The sequence below is a fragment of the Leptopilina boulardi genome, unplaced genomic scaffold (assembly GCF_019393585.1).
Source record: "Leptopilina boulardi isolate dan_hultmark-lab unplaced genomic scaffold, ZJU_Lbou_2.1 LbouV2_51, whole genome shotgun sequence".
Classification (NCBI taxonomy): Eukaryota; Metazoa; Arthropoda; class Insecta; order Hymenoptera; family Figitidae; genus Leptopilina; species Leptopilina boulardi.
Window position 1 is genome coordinate 1,082,111 of NW_026137996.1, and position 15,373 is coordinate 1,097,483.

At 23.5% G+C, this 15,373-nt stretch overlaps 3 protein-coding genes across 5 annotated transcripts in view; 1 reads left to right on the forward strand and 2 right to left on the reverse strand.

Moving 5' to 3' along the window:
- Positions 1 to 4,424: 4,424 nt before the first annotated feature.
- LOC127289826 (nuclear envelope integral membrane protein 1) lies at positions 4,425 to 7,820 on the forward strand. The gene is made up of 8 exons (XM_051318022.1): positions 4,425 to 4,635; positions 4,972 to 5,087; positions 5,183 to 5,402; positions 5,592 to 5,758; positions 5,958 to 6,173; positions 6,454 to 6,578; positions 6,911 to 7,087; positions 7,208 to 7,820. The coding sequence occupies exons 1-8, from the start codon at positions 4,545 to 4,547 to the stop codon at positions 7,329 to 7,331; spliced, it is 1,236 nt and encodes a 411-aa protein (XP_051173979.1). The 5' UTR covers positions 4,425 to 4,544; the 3' UTR covers positions 7,332 to 7,820.
- Positions 7,816 to 10,206, reverse strand: LOC127289828 (ras suppressor protein 1). Of its 2 annotated transcripts, none has more exons than XM_051318024.1 (8): positions 9,447 to 9,465; positions 9,320 to 9,370; positions 9,117 to 9,237; positions 8,882 to 9,000; positions 8,727 to 8,809; positions 8,530 to 8,644; positions 8,273 to 8,405; positions 7,816 to 8,190 (listed from the first exon to the last, which is right to left on the reverse strand). In XM_051318024.1, the coding sequence occupies exons 2-8, from the start codon at positions 9,363 to 9,365 to the stop codon at positions 8,106 to 8,108; spliced, it is 702 nt and encodes a 233-aa protein (XP_051173981.1). In that variant the 5' UTR covers positions 9,366 to 9,370; positions 9,447 to 9,465; the 3' UTR covers positions 7,816 to 8,105. The 2 variants fall into 2 exon arrangements, with proteins under 2 accessions (XP_051173981.1, XP_051173980.1); XM_051318023.1 differs by lacking the exon at positions 9,447 to 9,465 and adding an exon at positions 9,832 to 10,206 and having other exon boundaries at positions 7,821 to 8,190.
- Positions 10,207 to 12,455: 2,249 nt separating this feature from the next.
- LOC127289858 (synaptic vesicle membrane protein VAT-1 homolog-like) overlaps positions 12,456 to 15,373 on the reverse strand; it is a 41,105-nt gene continuing 38,187 nt past the window's right edge. For both annotated transcript variants that reach the window (XM_051318078.1, XM_051318079.1), the window contains exon 7: positions 12,456 to 15,314. In XM_051318078.1, the coding sequence (XP_051174035.1) occupies positions 15,289 to 15,314 (26 nt within the window). In that variant the 3' untranslated portion in view covers positions 12,456 to 15,288. The remainder of the gene's footprint in view (positions 15,315 to 15,373) is intronic.

Here is a 15,373-nt window from a genome sequence, read left to right on the forward strand (position 1 = left end):
ACCGACTAAACTGAAAGTCGACGTCGCGACGATGAAACGTCGACGCCAAAGTGTAAAGAGGGGAAGGTCGAATATACACTATACCCGAAGAGCTCATCGATCTTTTGCGATATAGAGACGCACCCAATGGGATAAGTGCATCTGCTTCAATGATCGGTACATATATTTTCTGATTATTATCATATAAAATATGTTTAGGAAAAAGTTTCTTTTTCATTTTTTTGCAAAAAAAAAAATTTATCATTATATCGCGAAAAAAAGTCCATTTGAAAAGCCCGACACAATAATGTAACGTTCAATTTTAAAAAAGAAATATATAAAGGATCATTTTTTCCACTTTTATATGAGAGAAAGAAAACTTGGATTTTTTTTTTTAACTAAACCCAATTTTTATAAATGATTTTTTAAATTTTTTTTATAAAATTTTTATAAATTTTTTATAAATTTTGTTTACTGTGTATTTTATTTGAGTTTTGGAAATTTTTTTTAGGAAAATTGAAGATTTTCTTATGAGTCAGTGGTAAAAGTAAATTTTAGTCAGACAACGGTGTTTTTGACGATTAGTGGTAAAAGTATCGTTTAGTCAGTCGGGGCGATTTTTATTTTTTTCGTTAGGACTAAAAAGAATAATAAATGTTAAATAATAAATAATAAATTAAATAAGTATAAAAAATACGTAAAACTAAATAAATAAATAAAATAAAAAATTAATTAATTAATAAAATAGGACTATGAATAAATAATAAAATAAATAAAGTAAATATTAATAAATAATAACAATAATAAAATTCACGTTTTGTCTGATATAGAAATATTAAGATTATTTTTATTTTGAAAATGTAGTAATAGTAATTTTTAGTTAGACAAAACTGGATTTTTGGATTTTTTTTTTTTATTGTAACTAGGAAAATAGTTGTAAACTATATACATATATATATATATATATATATATATATATATATATATATATTATTTCGATGTAAAATTTTCTCCTGTAGAAAAATTTAATACAAACAATAATTTTGAACAAATGAATTTTGAACGGAAAATGGTCAATTGAATTTATTTCCTTTTTGAATTTCAGAACATCAAAGGCCGAAAGGAACTTTCATTGAAGTTATTCAGATATGTTGGTACGTAATAAAATGCACATTAAATATATTCTACTATAAATTTATTATATATATATAAATATAATAATATTAGAAGAGTTCCCTATGTAGAAATTCCGCTATTAAAATTTCAATTTTCAACTCAGAATTTCATTTTCTTTTAAGATTTTTTTTTAATAAATCAAAATAAATCAAAATTTAGTAATAATATTAAATAAACGATTATTTTTTATTTTTTAATATTTATTAAATTTATTTTTTCAATTTTCCATCTGAAAATAAATATTTGATTTTATTTAAATCATCAAAATGATATTTTTTAAAATATTAATTAATTTATTATACATATTCTTATTATATTATTATATTATTTATTAATCTATTTAATAAGTAAGCCCATTCGTATTTATTAAATTCGTAAATAAAATAATAAATAATAATTAATTAATTAATTCGTTATTTATTAAATTTTAAAAATATTTCTGATTAATTAGTAATGCCCTACTCTCCACTTAAATTGTCATAAAACTTTAAAAATTATAAATTTAAAAAAAGTAATTAGAAATTAAAAATTAAAAAAAATTCTTTTTTAATAATTTATAAATTTTATAAATTAAATTATAAATTTTTTTTATAATTTATAAATTTTATAAATTAAATTATAAATTTTTTTTTTTACATTTATTAATAAATCCCTGATATATTGAAGAATTTTTACAACACAATTTCTTCTTTTGTTTTTAGAATTTAATCAATTGCTCGTAAATCATTTGTAGATACATCTGGACCATTGGTGGCAAAAATTCAATAAATTCGATGCTGTTGGTGAATATCTATATATCTACGTGAAAAAAGTATTAAAAAAAAAAAAAAAAAAGAAAAAGAATGTGGAGAAAAATGGTATTTAACCAATTTTAAGCAGAGCTATAATTAAAATATACGATGATAAAATCTACGATGTCTGACAACATAATAATGTGTGATTCAAACTCCCAGTAGTGAAACTTACGCTTTGTCCGACGACATGACTTCAAATATATAATATAAAACGGACTTGGTCGAACTTCTGAATGGATGTTTGATAAGGAAAATACTGAACAGAAGAAAGGAAGGAAGGAAGGAAGGAAACATTTCTCTCTCTCTGTAAGGTAAAGTTCCCTTTTCATGTTTATTTCATGTTCATTTCAATGACATTCATAAAACATTTTCGAATTAATTAAAAAATTTAAATATTAATTATATAATTAAGTTTTTATTATAGCAAAAAGTCAGTTTTCATAAAATTATTATTAAATTATTATTTTTAATAATAAAATTATTATATATTTATAATATAATTTAATATAATTATAATACACTATAATTGTAATGTATTATTACAATATAATAGCATTAAAATATAATTACAGTGAAATCGACTGATGGTAAAAATTTTGAAAAATGAAAATATAAAAAAATATCCGACACAGAAATCTACCTTACCAACCGATGGCGAAAAAATACTATCAGTCGGTAAGGTAGATTTCTATGTCGATAATTTTCATATTTTTATTTTTCAAAAAAAAATTACCATCGGTAAAGTAGATTTCTGTGTCAGTATTTTTTGTGTTTTCATTTTTAGAAACTGTTTATTATCAGTCGGTAATTATTTATTTAATTTATACTATATCTAGTTATTGTTTTATTTTATTATTATTTTAAGGATTTTTTTTAATATTATTCCGAGTGGAGAATTTTTTTTTAGGTTCTTTTCAAATTTTTTAAATCAGTAGTAAAAGTAAGTTTTAGTCAGACAATCGATTTATTGGCCAAATTTGTTCATATCAGGTTTGAATCGACTTTCTTCTTATATAAATATAGTTTTCACTTTATTCTAGCGAGAGAGATAAAAAAATTTTCAAGACAAATACTTTTTTTTTTTTTTTTTTTTTTTTTTTTTTTTTTTTTTTTTTTTAATAAGACATATAATATTGACATAAAATAAAATATATAGGTAGAAAAAAGTGCTTTAGAGCAAATCTTTTTTGGCAGGATATTTTCTTTTATCTGCGCGACATTTAAATTAATCGTGCTGGGGACCTGTAAATTTAAAATCATTCCTATGAATCGTTTTTTAACTGATTGACTATATCCATTTTGAAGTAACTCTTGTGAAAATCTTCTCCAGGGAATTTTATATATATATATTGCATTAAAAAAAGTCTTATATTCAATTCAATTTTCAATGTCGCAGTGCGACAAATCGAGTGTCCAGATTCGATACATCAAATAAATTCAAATATTATATAAAATATTTCAATATCTTTCAATTTAGTTATTTATTTTAATTTTTCAAATATATGTTTATCTTTATGTAACAATTCGCAATTAGATCAGAAAAAATTTATTTCCTGCACCAAAAAAAAAAAAAATAGAAGAAAATAATCTTGATTTCTATTCACAAATATTTATTTATTTAATTATCTTTTTTTTAAAATTATTTTTTCTTAAAAATTAATACCGCGAATAAATTTAAAAATTAGTAGAAAATAAATTAATATAAAAATTTATAATATTATTTTTATTAATTAAAATTTTTAATTTATTAATATTTACATTTTTTATTTGAAATTAAAAAATTTTTAATTTATTTTTTTTTCTCTTATTGTTTCAATAACCGGAGACAAGTGTATACAAATTATAGTAAAAAAAAAAAGGAAATTAAACTTTGACTGTTTTCCAACTTTTGTTATTATATTTAAGAGAAAATTGCTCCCTCCTTTCTTATTCACGCAAAAGAATGAAATTACTTTTGAAGTTTCTTCGACTTATTCAAAAGTTTTCATTGCAAAATTATTTCGCAGCATTGTATTTACGATATAATGGAAATGCTTATTTCCTACTATGAGAATCAATTGTCAAACCAGAAAAAAAGTAAAAAAAAAAAAAAAAGAAAGGAAAATATAATTGAATTTTAATTATATTTTCACTTTTTATTTTTGTTAATATTAATAATTATCAATAATTATAATAAATTATTTAATAATATTATTATAAATAAATAAAAAATGAAAGTGACAAAAAATAGTAATTAATTAATTACATTTATTTATAAAATAATAATAATTATACAAATGTTTTTAATATTTTTAATATTTATTATTTTCATATTATTATTTATTATATATTTATATTATTATTTATTATATTTTGTTCACTTATTTTATTTATTATAATTTTATTTTTTCAAATTTAAATTACAATCGAACACTTTGATTGTATTTCGATATATCGATATTTATATTCGATACGATTATTTCAGTTTTTGTCCGTTGGACGCGCTTGGCGCGCATTTTGTTGACATGTTTTGACACAGAGGTTAAGTTGTAGTGAGAGTTTAGAAAAACTTTAAATATAGTTTTAGAAATCATATATTTTTGTAAAAAAAGAAAGATGCAGCCTATAGTGAAATTAATTAGTTTATTTATCACCCTCGATGCTGTTTGCCATGCTTACACAGTTGGTTTTGAATCTTTGAATACACGTAAGTCTTTCTTTAATACCTAACCTATAATCAAAAAAACCGGCTAAAAATAAGTTTGATTTTCATTTATTATGATAAGAAATCTTTCAAAATTATTGTACTTAATTTATTCTTAATGTTTAATTTTTACTTTATAATTGACAAATTTAATTATAAAAAATATTAAAAAAAAAAAAATAATAATACAATATATTCTAGAATTGATTGTTTACATTTTTAAAATGTTTAATAATTTAATTTTTTTTGATCAAATTATTAGTTATTATTTACTAAATTTTGATATTATTTATTGAAAAATTTAATTTTTTATATTAAAATTTTTATTTTATTTTGTAGCTCATTATTTAGAACCTGGGAATTCAGTATCAATTGAAAGTCAATCACCAAGTCTAAGCATTTTTTGTCACAATGCAAAATCAAAATATTTAATTCATACGTGGAGAACTGTATTTGTAAGATTTGTGAAATGTATTTTGTTTTTAAATTCTTTAATTATGAGAGATTATTTAATTTATTGTTTTTTTTCTTTTTTTATGATTAATTACAGATGAATTTAGACATTAATTTAGAAAATTATGAAATATACGATGGTAGAACTCCAAATGAAATTACAACCAAGTATGAGGATAATAGACGCTCATGGAATTTTAATTTCTTTAGTACAAAAAAGAATAAACAATTTAGAATTAATCCTTTCGAAGATACCTGCATTGGAGTTAATACTCTTCTTCATAATTATCGATATAAAATGTCAATGACAGAACAACGTTAGTATAGAAACAAATTTTAATCATATAATTAGAAATTGAAAAAAAAAAAACTAAATTATTCAATTTTTTGTTTTGTGTGCTGAAAAAATGAAAAAGTTTTTTTTTTACAATTTCTGAGTAAAACAAACGAAAAGAATAATATAGTATGTATAATATAAAAGTTTTTTTTTTTTGATATTTTTCCAGGTGTTGATATATGGAAAATTGCGTACATGATTCTAGGAATATTAATATTTTGGTCTGGAAAGAGACTTAGTCAGAATACATTATTTTATTATTTATGTGGAGTTACATTAGGTGTCACGACTTCAGTCATTATACTTATATATTTTGTTGGCAAATTATTTCCAAAGGTAAAAAATTATTTTTTTTAAAAAAGACTTTTTTAATGTATAAATATAAAAATGAAGGAAAAGTTAATGCAATTTCATTTATAATATAAAAAATTTTTATTTAATTTTAAAAATTTCTACAAATTCTATTTTATTTAATAAAGTTGTGACTATTTTTAGCTTAATTAAAAAAAATGACTAATTATAATAACATTTAAAGGGAAAATTCATGTACATAATGGTAGCAACTGGTTATACTATGAGTTTCTACGTTGCTCAACTTTTATGGGACAATGCACAATTAATTGCACTGCAATATCGTGATTTTGTTTTGTGGTACATTCTGATAACTTCTCTCATAAGTTTCGTTATTTGTTATCGATTTGGACCAATCACAAATACTAGAACAAAACGAATTATCCAATGGTTCCTGCAGGTAATTACTTTATAAACTTTAATACAAGTTTCCAAATAGTAATTTAATTAATACAAATTTACTTTATTTATTTAATTTCAATTAATTCATTTCAGTATTTTTTTTCTTCATTTATAAATTTTAAATTCAATTAAAATTATTAAAAACATTTTTAATGTTGATAGGAATTTTATATTTTTACAAAAAAAAAAAAAAATTCAAATCGACTGTGATTAGAAAATTAGTGTTTGATAAAAACATTTTATTTTTTTTCATGAAACGAATATTTCATAAATTACAGAGTCTTGGCTTAGTGATGATTTACTGTAGCAGTTATTTTTATGAAGCTTCGGGCTCATGTTGCGTCCTTGTTCTCATGCTGTACAATTTTCCGATATTTGCTTTGAAAAAAGGACGAAAATATTGGTGAGTTTCCTGGGAAGGACAACGGTATAATTTATTTTAACATTTGAAGAAAAATCATTCCAATGATTTTTTTAAAAAAATGGCAATATTTATTTTCTTTAGGTTTTTTTTGTACTTTATTTAAAAAAAAATATATATTTAAAATTTATAAAAAAAAATTTTTCGTTAATTATTTATAGTTTTAGTTTCTTTTTCAGTTTTAATTTAAATTTACTTTTTTTAAATGTTAATATTTTATTAATAATCGTTATTAATACTTTTGTGCTTCTTTTGTTAAACTTTTTGAAGATTTTCAAATAAACTGCTTTTCACAATAATTATTGACATTTTAGTTCATTATTTCCGTTTTGGAGAAAGGTGTCAAACTCGAGACGACTTTTGACAGATGATGAGTACCATAAAGAAGGGCTTAAAGAAACAAGAAAGGCTTTGAAAGATCTTCAAGATTATTGTTCTAGTCCCGAGTGCAGTCCTTGGAAAACTGTATTAAAACTGAAGGATCCTTCAAAGTAGGTGAAATTTTAAGTTAAAATTTTGAAACAAGTATTTTAGTAACATAATTAATAATTTTCGATCTTTTTAATGGAAAAGGGAATTTTAATTAATTTATTCTTTTTTTTCAATTTCAGATTTGCAAAGTTTGTCGAAGGCGGCTGTCACATTACTGAAGACGAATCATTTGACTATGATACATCAATTGCACAACTCATTGAAGAATGTGAATATACAGATGACGAGGATGAGGAATTATAATCTCTCATTTGGATGTGATTTCAAAGAAGACTTATTTGTATCCTTATTTATAATTTTAGTTCTTTTTTTTATCAATTTACACACTTTTGGGTGGAAATTTAGGGGAAAAAAATTCGACTGGTTATTAATATAATTTTTTTTCTATTAATAATCAATGGTTATTAGTGTAAATATTCTTTTATTAATAATTTCTGGTTATTAATATATATAAATATTTTCGTTTTTTTTATTAACATTAGATTATTAATGTAAATATTATTTTATTAACTATCTTTGATTATTCATTTTCATTTATTAATAATTTGTGATTATTAAAAATGATTCTTTAAATTAATAATCCATATTATATGAAATTCGTACATTTTTATGGTAAAAATTGAATTATACATTCAAAAAAAAAAAATACATTAATCGATAAATTATTACAAAAAAAAAGTGGAGACAATGTTTAAAAATCTATAAAATAAAATTTCTATTTTTTTACAACTATGTCAGTATCAAATTCCAGTCTAGATTACAACATTGGTCTTTAGGAAGACTATTTGTTTTGTATTAAAAAATATAAATCAGTTATTAATTTGGAATTAGTATAAAAAAACTTCTTTTTTAATTCCAAATAAAAATACTGATTTTTGAAGATACAACAGAAACTAAGGCACATGTTAATTTTTGTTTGATAATTGTCATAATTATGACTATTTGTTAAAAATGTTTGCCTTCAGTTTTTGTGAGTATTGGCAGTGTGAATAATTATATTTTTTTAAGTATTATTATTCAACGAAGACGTGAGATTTTTTTAGTTTTATCATTTTCTATTGGTGGAGGTGGACCTTTTGCTGCTTGATGTCTGCTGTAAACGCTTTAGAGAAAAGAAATCAGTATTAATTATCATGTAAATTTGAAAAATAATTTTAATTTCAAAAATTAATTAATTAACTTACTATTTATATGTCTCGGAGCGAATATAATCTATAACGTGAGAAACACCAACTTGTAGTTGATCGCCAATTGGCGTTACCCAGGGATTGTATTCCATTCTAAAAACAGCTTTATTGCTGACCAAGTCCAAGTTTCCTGTTTAATGAAAAAAAAACATTTCTTTTAAGATTTTTAATAATCGTTGGTTAATTTTATTCAATTATATATTTAGGATTTTATTTTTTTTTTAATTGTTTATTGAAATTTTGACTAAAATTACCAATTTCCGGTGGAAGAACAGTTAAACGATTTCCCTGAATGTGTAGTTCTCGAAGTCGACTTAGTTCTCCAATTTCCTTTGGCAATTCTATAAGGTCATTATCTCTCAAAACAAGCTGCAATTAAAAAAGTTGCTGTATATTTATATATTTTTTTTAATTAACTCAAAATTTTTTATTAATTATGATTTTTTATTACTATTTGCAGATTTCGCAGTTGTTTAATATCTGGTGATAAATACTCGAAATCATTGTCCGCCAAATAGAGTGCTCGCAACGTATCTGAGGAAAGAGGATTTTCAATATTTGTCTAATTTCTTGATACAATTTGGAAAGAAAAGAATTGTCATTTACCCATCATGAAAAAATTTCCAGGTAATTTTTTTTCATTTAAATTATTGTACGTTAAATTTAAAACTTCCAAAACTGGAAAGGCACCAAATCCTCGCGGCAGTTCATTTAGCCTGTTCATTCTGAAAGTAATTTTTTTTGTTTGAAATTCTTATTTTAAAAAATTAGAATGTTAAATTTAATTTTTTCTTTATTTATTCTATAATACAAAAATATTAATCTAATTTTTTAAACATACCCTATATTTAAAATCCTTAATTTTGGTAATTGTGAAAGAGTCATGGGTAGTTCCATAATGTGATTGTTGAATAAATTAAGAATTTCCAGATTTACAAGATAGGATATCGCCTGAGGAACAGCTTTAATGATAAAAGTTTATTAATTTTATAAATAATTTGTAGATTATTAATTTAATATTGATAATCGTGTAATATTAATTACCTTGCAATTTATTGTGACTGAGAGTTACACGAGTAATGTTTTGCATATTAACTGAAAACAAAAAAAAACAATGTTCTGTTAAAAAAATTTGAAATGTTTAATTATTTTATTTAAAAATAATAATTACAGTAATTTATTATGCATTTTTTGAAAATGAAATTTATTTAATTTTTGAAACGCATATTTTCATTATCAGGCCTAAAAAATTTTCTTTTCTGTTTCATTTTTTTCTTAATCTTTCGTAAGTTTTTTTTTAATATTTCTTTATTTTATGTTTACAGACATATGAATGAAAATTTATGCATTCAAAAAAAGAGTGAAGTAATGCGCATGCTTACACACGCCTATTAAAAAACGAGGAGTGTGTCTTTTAATATATATAGATATATATATTTTATAAATGTGTGGCTCCTCGCACAAACCAGTCTCGACAACTTACCAAATTTGGTAAGAGAGAAAACAAGAATGAAGGACAAATATGGGGTTTGTGCTGGCGAATGGAATATACTCACACAATCCTGGCATCTCGTCAAAGCTGGAAATTCCCTTGTCAGCGAGATCCAACTCGGGATTTTGAATTTCTCGAGCTTCATCGAGGACCTTCTTTGCTTTTGCCATCTTCCCGGCAGCAGGAATACACGACACTGGGGTTTGGCTCATGATTGTACGCGCGCGCGCACACTTGAAATATTACGTCAGGAACTGTAAATAAAAATGCGCCACAGTTGCCACCACAATGTTGTTTCACGATGGGAAAACTTCGTGAGATACAAAACTTCTTGTTCTCATGTGTCGAAGAGACAGTTTAATACTGGTATTACTTTCAAAATCACTTCATCTTCAACCCAACACAAGAAACGAAACGGTTTCACTAAAGTTGGCGCTGTTTTGTATTTTTTTTATTTATATAATTCATTAAATTAAATAATATTTCTTATTGATCATTTTCACATTTTAATATTTATGAAATTATTACAAAATATTTTTCAAAAATTGATATATTATATTTTTTTTTACTTCGTGATACATAAATATTGATATTTAAATTTTATTCTAAAAAATATTATTTAAATTTAATTCAACTGTTACTTGAAATTTTGAATTGAATTTTTGAATTTTGAATTAAATTTGAATTTTTACTTTTTTATTTACAAAATACTTTAGTTTTTTTTTATTAAATAAATGTAATAATTTCATCTATATTTTTGTTTCTATCAATGTAATTTGATTAATGAAATATTTTTATAAATATTTTATTTAAAAAGAAATCAGTTAATATTTAAAAATTTACTATCTGATGATAAATATTAAAGTTAGAGTTTGAAAGAGTAGATGGAGTATCGTGTACTAAAAACAAGCTTAAGGCTTTTAGACTTTATCGACTGTTCTCTATAATTCATTTTTTTTTTTTTTGTTAATTATCTCAAAATTAACACGTATAATTTTATTTCTCGGAGAAATTTTTTTAAGAAACCGTCAAAATTTTATTATAAGAAATTATAAATCAAATTTTGCGACCATACTGATTTTTCGTTTACAAATATTTTGAATTTTTGAATGGAATTAATTTAAATATTGAAATTGATAATCTAATATGCCAAATAAATATTATTTGGAAAAATTTTCAAGAAAAAATTTTTAAGAACATCCAAAAGCATTTTATATGTTTTAATTATATTTATTAATTCCATTTTATTTTTATTAATTTCTAAAAATAGAAAAATAATGTGAAAACTCTTTAATAATTTAAAAATATTTTCAGTGATTTAGAACAAATAGGTATATAAAATTGTTTTTTATTACTTTTAAAACCTAATTAATATGTACAGTGAAACCCACATATATCGGATTTCAAGGTACCGGAAAAAAAATCCGATGTAAGCGAGAATCCGAATTATGCGGGTCCGATATACGTGGGTTTCAATGTATTAAATTAAGTTTTAATCCATAAAATAGCACACTTTTACCAAATAATAAAAAAAACTCTTACCAATATATCAATATTATAATAAATAAATATTTTTCTTTGTAATGCGCGTTAGAAAAATCTAATTTACTTGCTAGCGCTAGGCGATCATTAGACATAATTCACCTTATCGACTGATGGTAAAGAAAATTTTGAAAAATGAAAATATAAAAAATTACCGACGCAGAAATCTATCTTACCGACTGATGGTAAATTTTTTTAAAATGAAAATATAAAAAATTACCGACGCAGAAATCTACCTTACCGACTGATGGTAAAACAGGTTTTTTGAAAAATGAAAATATAAAAAATTACCGACGCAGAAATCTACCTTGCCGACCGATGGTAATTACCGACTGATGGTAAAAAAAGGTTTTTTTGAAAAATGAAAATATAAAAAATTACCGACGCAGAAATCTACCTTACCGACTGATGGTAATTACCGACTGATGGTAAAAATTTTGAAAAGTCAAAAAAATTACCATCAGTCGGTAAGGTAGATTTCTTCGTCGGTAATTTTTTATATTTTCATTTTTCAAAAAACCTGTTTTACCATCAGTCGGTAATTACCATCGGTCGGCAAGGTAGATTTCTGCGTCGGTAATTTTTTATATTCTCATTTTTCAAAAAAAACCTGTTTTACCATCAGTCGGTAATTACCATCGGTCGGTAAGGTAGATTTCTTCGTCGGTAATTTTTTATATTTTCATTTTTCAAAAAAACTGTTTTACCATCAGTCGGTAATTACCATCGGTCGGTAAGGTAGATTTCTTCGTCGGTAATTTTTTATATTTTCCTTTTTCAAAAAACCTGTTTTACCATCAGTCGGTAAGGTAGATTTCTGCGTCGGTAATTTTTTATATTTTCATTTTTCAAAAAAAAACCTGTTTTACTATCGGTCGGTAAGGTAGATTTCTGGGTCGGTAATTCTTTATATTTTTAAAATTTCTTACCATCTTGTTAATTTTTAAACCATCTATATAAATATATTTAAATTATTTTCTAAAAACTATATTTTTCAAATTTAAAAAAAGGCATTAATGTAAAAAAAGTAAACCAAAAATAAAAGTCATAAACGATAAATTTACATTTTATTTTCAATATATGTATAGAATAAAGCACAAAATAAAATCAAGGTGATAAATCAAAATAAATAAAAAAAATGCACTCTTTATTTTCGAAGCAATCTTTTAATATAGCAACATAGTCAGTCTTAATTATAATAAGCCAAAAATACAATCTATATATCAAGCCGTAGGAAAGTGTGCGAAAAGATTGTTCAATTTCAAAAATTTTCACTCTACCAAATCACCTTCCTGGAATGCCAAAACTTTTTTTTTTTCTTCAACTGCAACGCGCGATGGTTAAAGTGAAAATATAATCGAGATATCCATATATCTCGTCGAAAAAAGAATCACATACTTTTCGTTCACTTTCCTTCCAATAAATTTTACAATTTTACACATAATTACTTCATCGTTATTACAGTTTATCGTTTTCATTTTTTTTCACGAATCAAATGTTTTTTTTTTTTTTTTTTTTTTGATTCGCAATTGTAGAGTAATCGGCTCCTTAAAAATAATTATATTGTATATAGCTATAGATTTTTCTTTCTCACAAGGGGGAAAGTGCATTATTATAATTGTAGTATGTGTAGTGATGATTCCAAATAATTAAAATAAAATAAAAAAATAAAAAATAAATGAATGAAATTGTTCGTGACAACGTCGCCCTACATTAAATGATTTTTCATTAAAATGCAATCAATTCATTTGTTGATCTTCCATAAGATCATCATTCTCTTGTGTTTCCTTTTTTTTTTCTTTTTTTTTTACGAAAATGAAATAAGACGTAGATCAGAATATAAAATAGAAATTTTTTTTTTGTATTTCTTTTAAAAAAATGAAGATTGCTTGATTCTTAACTTGTTTGAATTGTCCTCAAAATTAAGACAATTCAACTATTTAAAAAAAAAAAAAAAAAAAATGGGGACAAATCAATGAGAGTAGAAATGGTCGTTACTCATTACAAATATATAGATATATTATAATATAATAGGTAGAGTTATTTCATGAAACATTTAAAGCCTTACGTAAAATATACAATGTTCGTGTGGATCTGAGTTTGTGTGAGTTTTCCATGTATTTAATTGTGCATATATGTGTAAATGCAATCTGTAAATCTTGTTTCCTTTTCTTTTGTTATTAATATACGATTTCACATCTAATTTTTGATGTGATTTCTTTTTTTTAAATACGAATATGCGCTTCGACATTCACGCTTTTTTTTAAAACTTGATGCTTGGCTACGACGCAAGATTAATTCAAGACGCCGATAAATATTCTTTGCCTGTTACTTTTAATTACATGTATAGTTTTTTTCACTGAGATACAAAGGTTTACTCCCTGATTAAAAAAAAAAGAAAGAAAAAAAAATCAATCCTTTTCATATTCGGAAAGTTTAAAAAAATATATCCTAAATTTCACTTGAAAGAATTTCTTACAAGTTTTTTTAGTGTGAAAAACTAATTTTCAAATCGCTATTTATTTAAATATTCCCAAATATCAAAAGAATATTTATTGGGGAGATCTTTTTTTATCAGGGAGATATTGGTATCAAATACTCGGATCAGCTACATAAAAATTGTTCCACTGTTTTTTTTTTTTTTTTTTTTTTTTTTTTCTTTCTGAAGATATGCATATTACTTTTCGTAGTTCAAATCGTTCTCTTGACGAAATGCTATAGTGTTCTTTTCTTTTTATTTTTTTTTTTTCGTAAAAACAAGTTTGGCAGTTTCTTTGTTTTGGCTTCACGAAAAAATTATTATAAAAAATATATCTCGAGTATTTTACTGTTAGGTAAAGTACAAAAATCGTTGGATGTTTAATGATTATGACATATATATATACCTAAAGCGAAGGGGGGGGGGGGGGGGTGAGAACTTGCAGCAAATACGTCAAGAAGCACGAATTATAACCATTGTCGAAAATTCGTTTTAAAAGTTTTTTTTGAGGAAATCGTAGCGAAAAAAGAAAAAGTATGAGGCCATTTAGAAAATTTTATCTATTCAAGTAGATATACCTCGAATTCTCGATTCCACTAATTCTTTTTCTAGAATAATAAAAATAGAAAATAAAATTAATTTTGATTAATTCGAGGATTCGAGGAATTATTAAAAAAAAAAATTGAACCCTTTTTTTCCTTTTCAGTCGATTGAATATTGTTAATTATTTTATTCATTGGAATGAATTTTCGATTGCCTTGTTTTCGATACTTCTAATACGCTTCATTAGTCAATAATGGAAGAGTTATTTATTGTATATAGCAATAAGAGAATAGGAGAATATAGTTTGAATTTGAAGCTATTAGAAATACATAGAGAAAATGATTCTTTTCTTTTTTTAAATATGAAAAACGAAAAGTTTTTTTTTTTTTCTAAATTTTTAACTACTGTGGACCACATCAAATTTTTTTGATATTGTATTTTGGTTCTTTTTTTGTTTGCATTGTTATGTAAAAGGACTTTCTTTACTATTGTTCTCTTTGCGTTATTCACACACGAGATTTCAAGTCTAGAATGTCACAAGAGAGGACACGCTATACTAAACTTAAAGTAAAAAACAAGGAAATAAATGCATCGTTTCCTTTCTAATATCGTTAAATTCTAAAATGATATCACGTTCGAGTTGTCGAAGATATTATTAATAATAGTAAATAAAAAAAGGAAACTGAAGGCGAATTAAAGTTAAAAAAAATAATAATAATTTGCATTTTCTGCAAATCAATCTAAAGTGGATCTTCGCATGGATTTTACAACATACTCACACATAACTATCATCTGTGCTTTATGAAGATCATTTTTTTTTTTTTTAGTAAAATTAAGCTTTTTTTTTGTTTTTATTCATTGCGTCTGGAAAATTCGGATCTTCTGTTGTGTTTTTTTTCCCGATGTTGTAGAACGCCAGCTTTTTTTTTTGTTTCAGATACATCACGCATTATTAATTCAGCTTGATTCTTTCTCCTTGGAATCTGTAATAAATGTATGAAATTTATTTTCTTTTTTTACTATTAGGAAAAAAAATTAAAAT

Bases quoted from the DNA above. Each gene is read 5' to 3' on its own strand.
- LOC127289826 (XM_051318022.1), top strand. From the start codon at position 4,545: ATGCAGCCTATAGTGAAATTAATTAGTTTATTTATCACCCTCGATGCT. The intron at 5,403-5,591 runs GTTAGTATAGAA...ATATTTTTCCAG, and splicing joins AATGTCAATGACAGAACAAC to GTGTTGATATATGGAAAATT. The intron at 5,759-5,957 runs GTAAAAAATTAT...TAACATTTAAAG, and splicing joins TTGGCAAATTATTTCCAAAG to GGAAAATTCATGTACATAAT.
- LOC127289828 (XM_051318023.1), bottom strand. From the start codon at position 9,979: ATGAGCCAAACCCCAGTGTCGTGTATTCCTGCTGCCGGGAAGATGGCA. The intron at 8,406-8,529 runs GTAATTTTAGTC...TTCATTAAACAG, and splicing joins TGTTCTTCCACCGGAAATTG to GAAACTTGGACTTGGTCAGC. The intron at 8,191-8,272 runs GTAAGTTAATTA...TTTTCTCTAAAG, and splicing joins CGCTCCGAGACATATAAATA to CGTTTACAGCAGACATCAAG.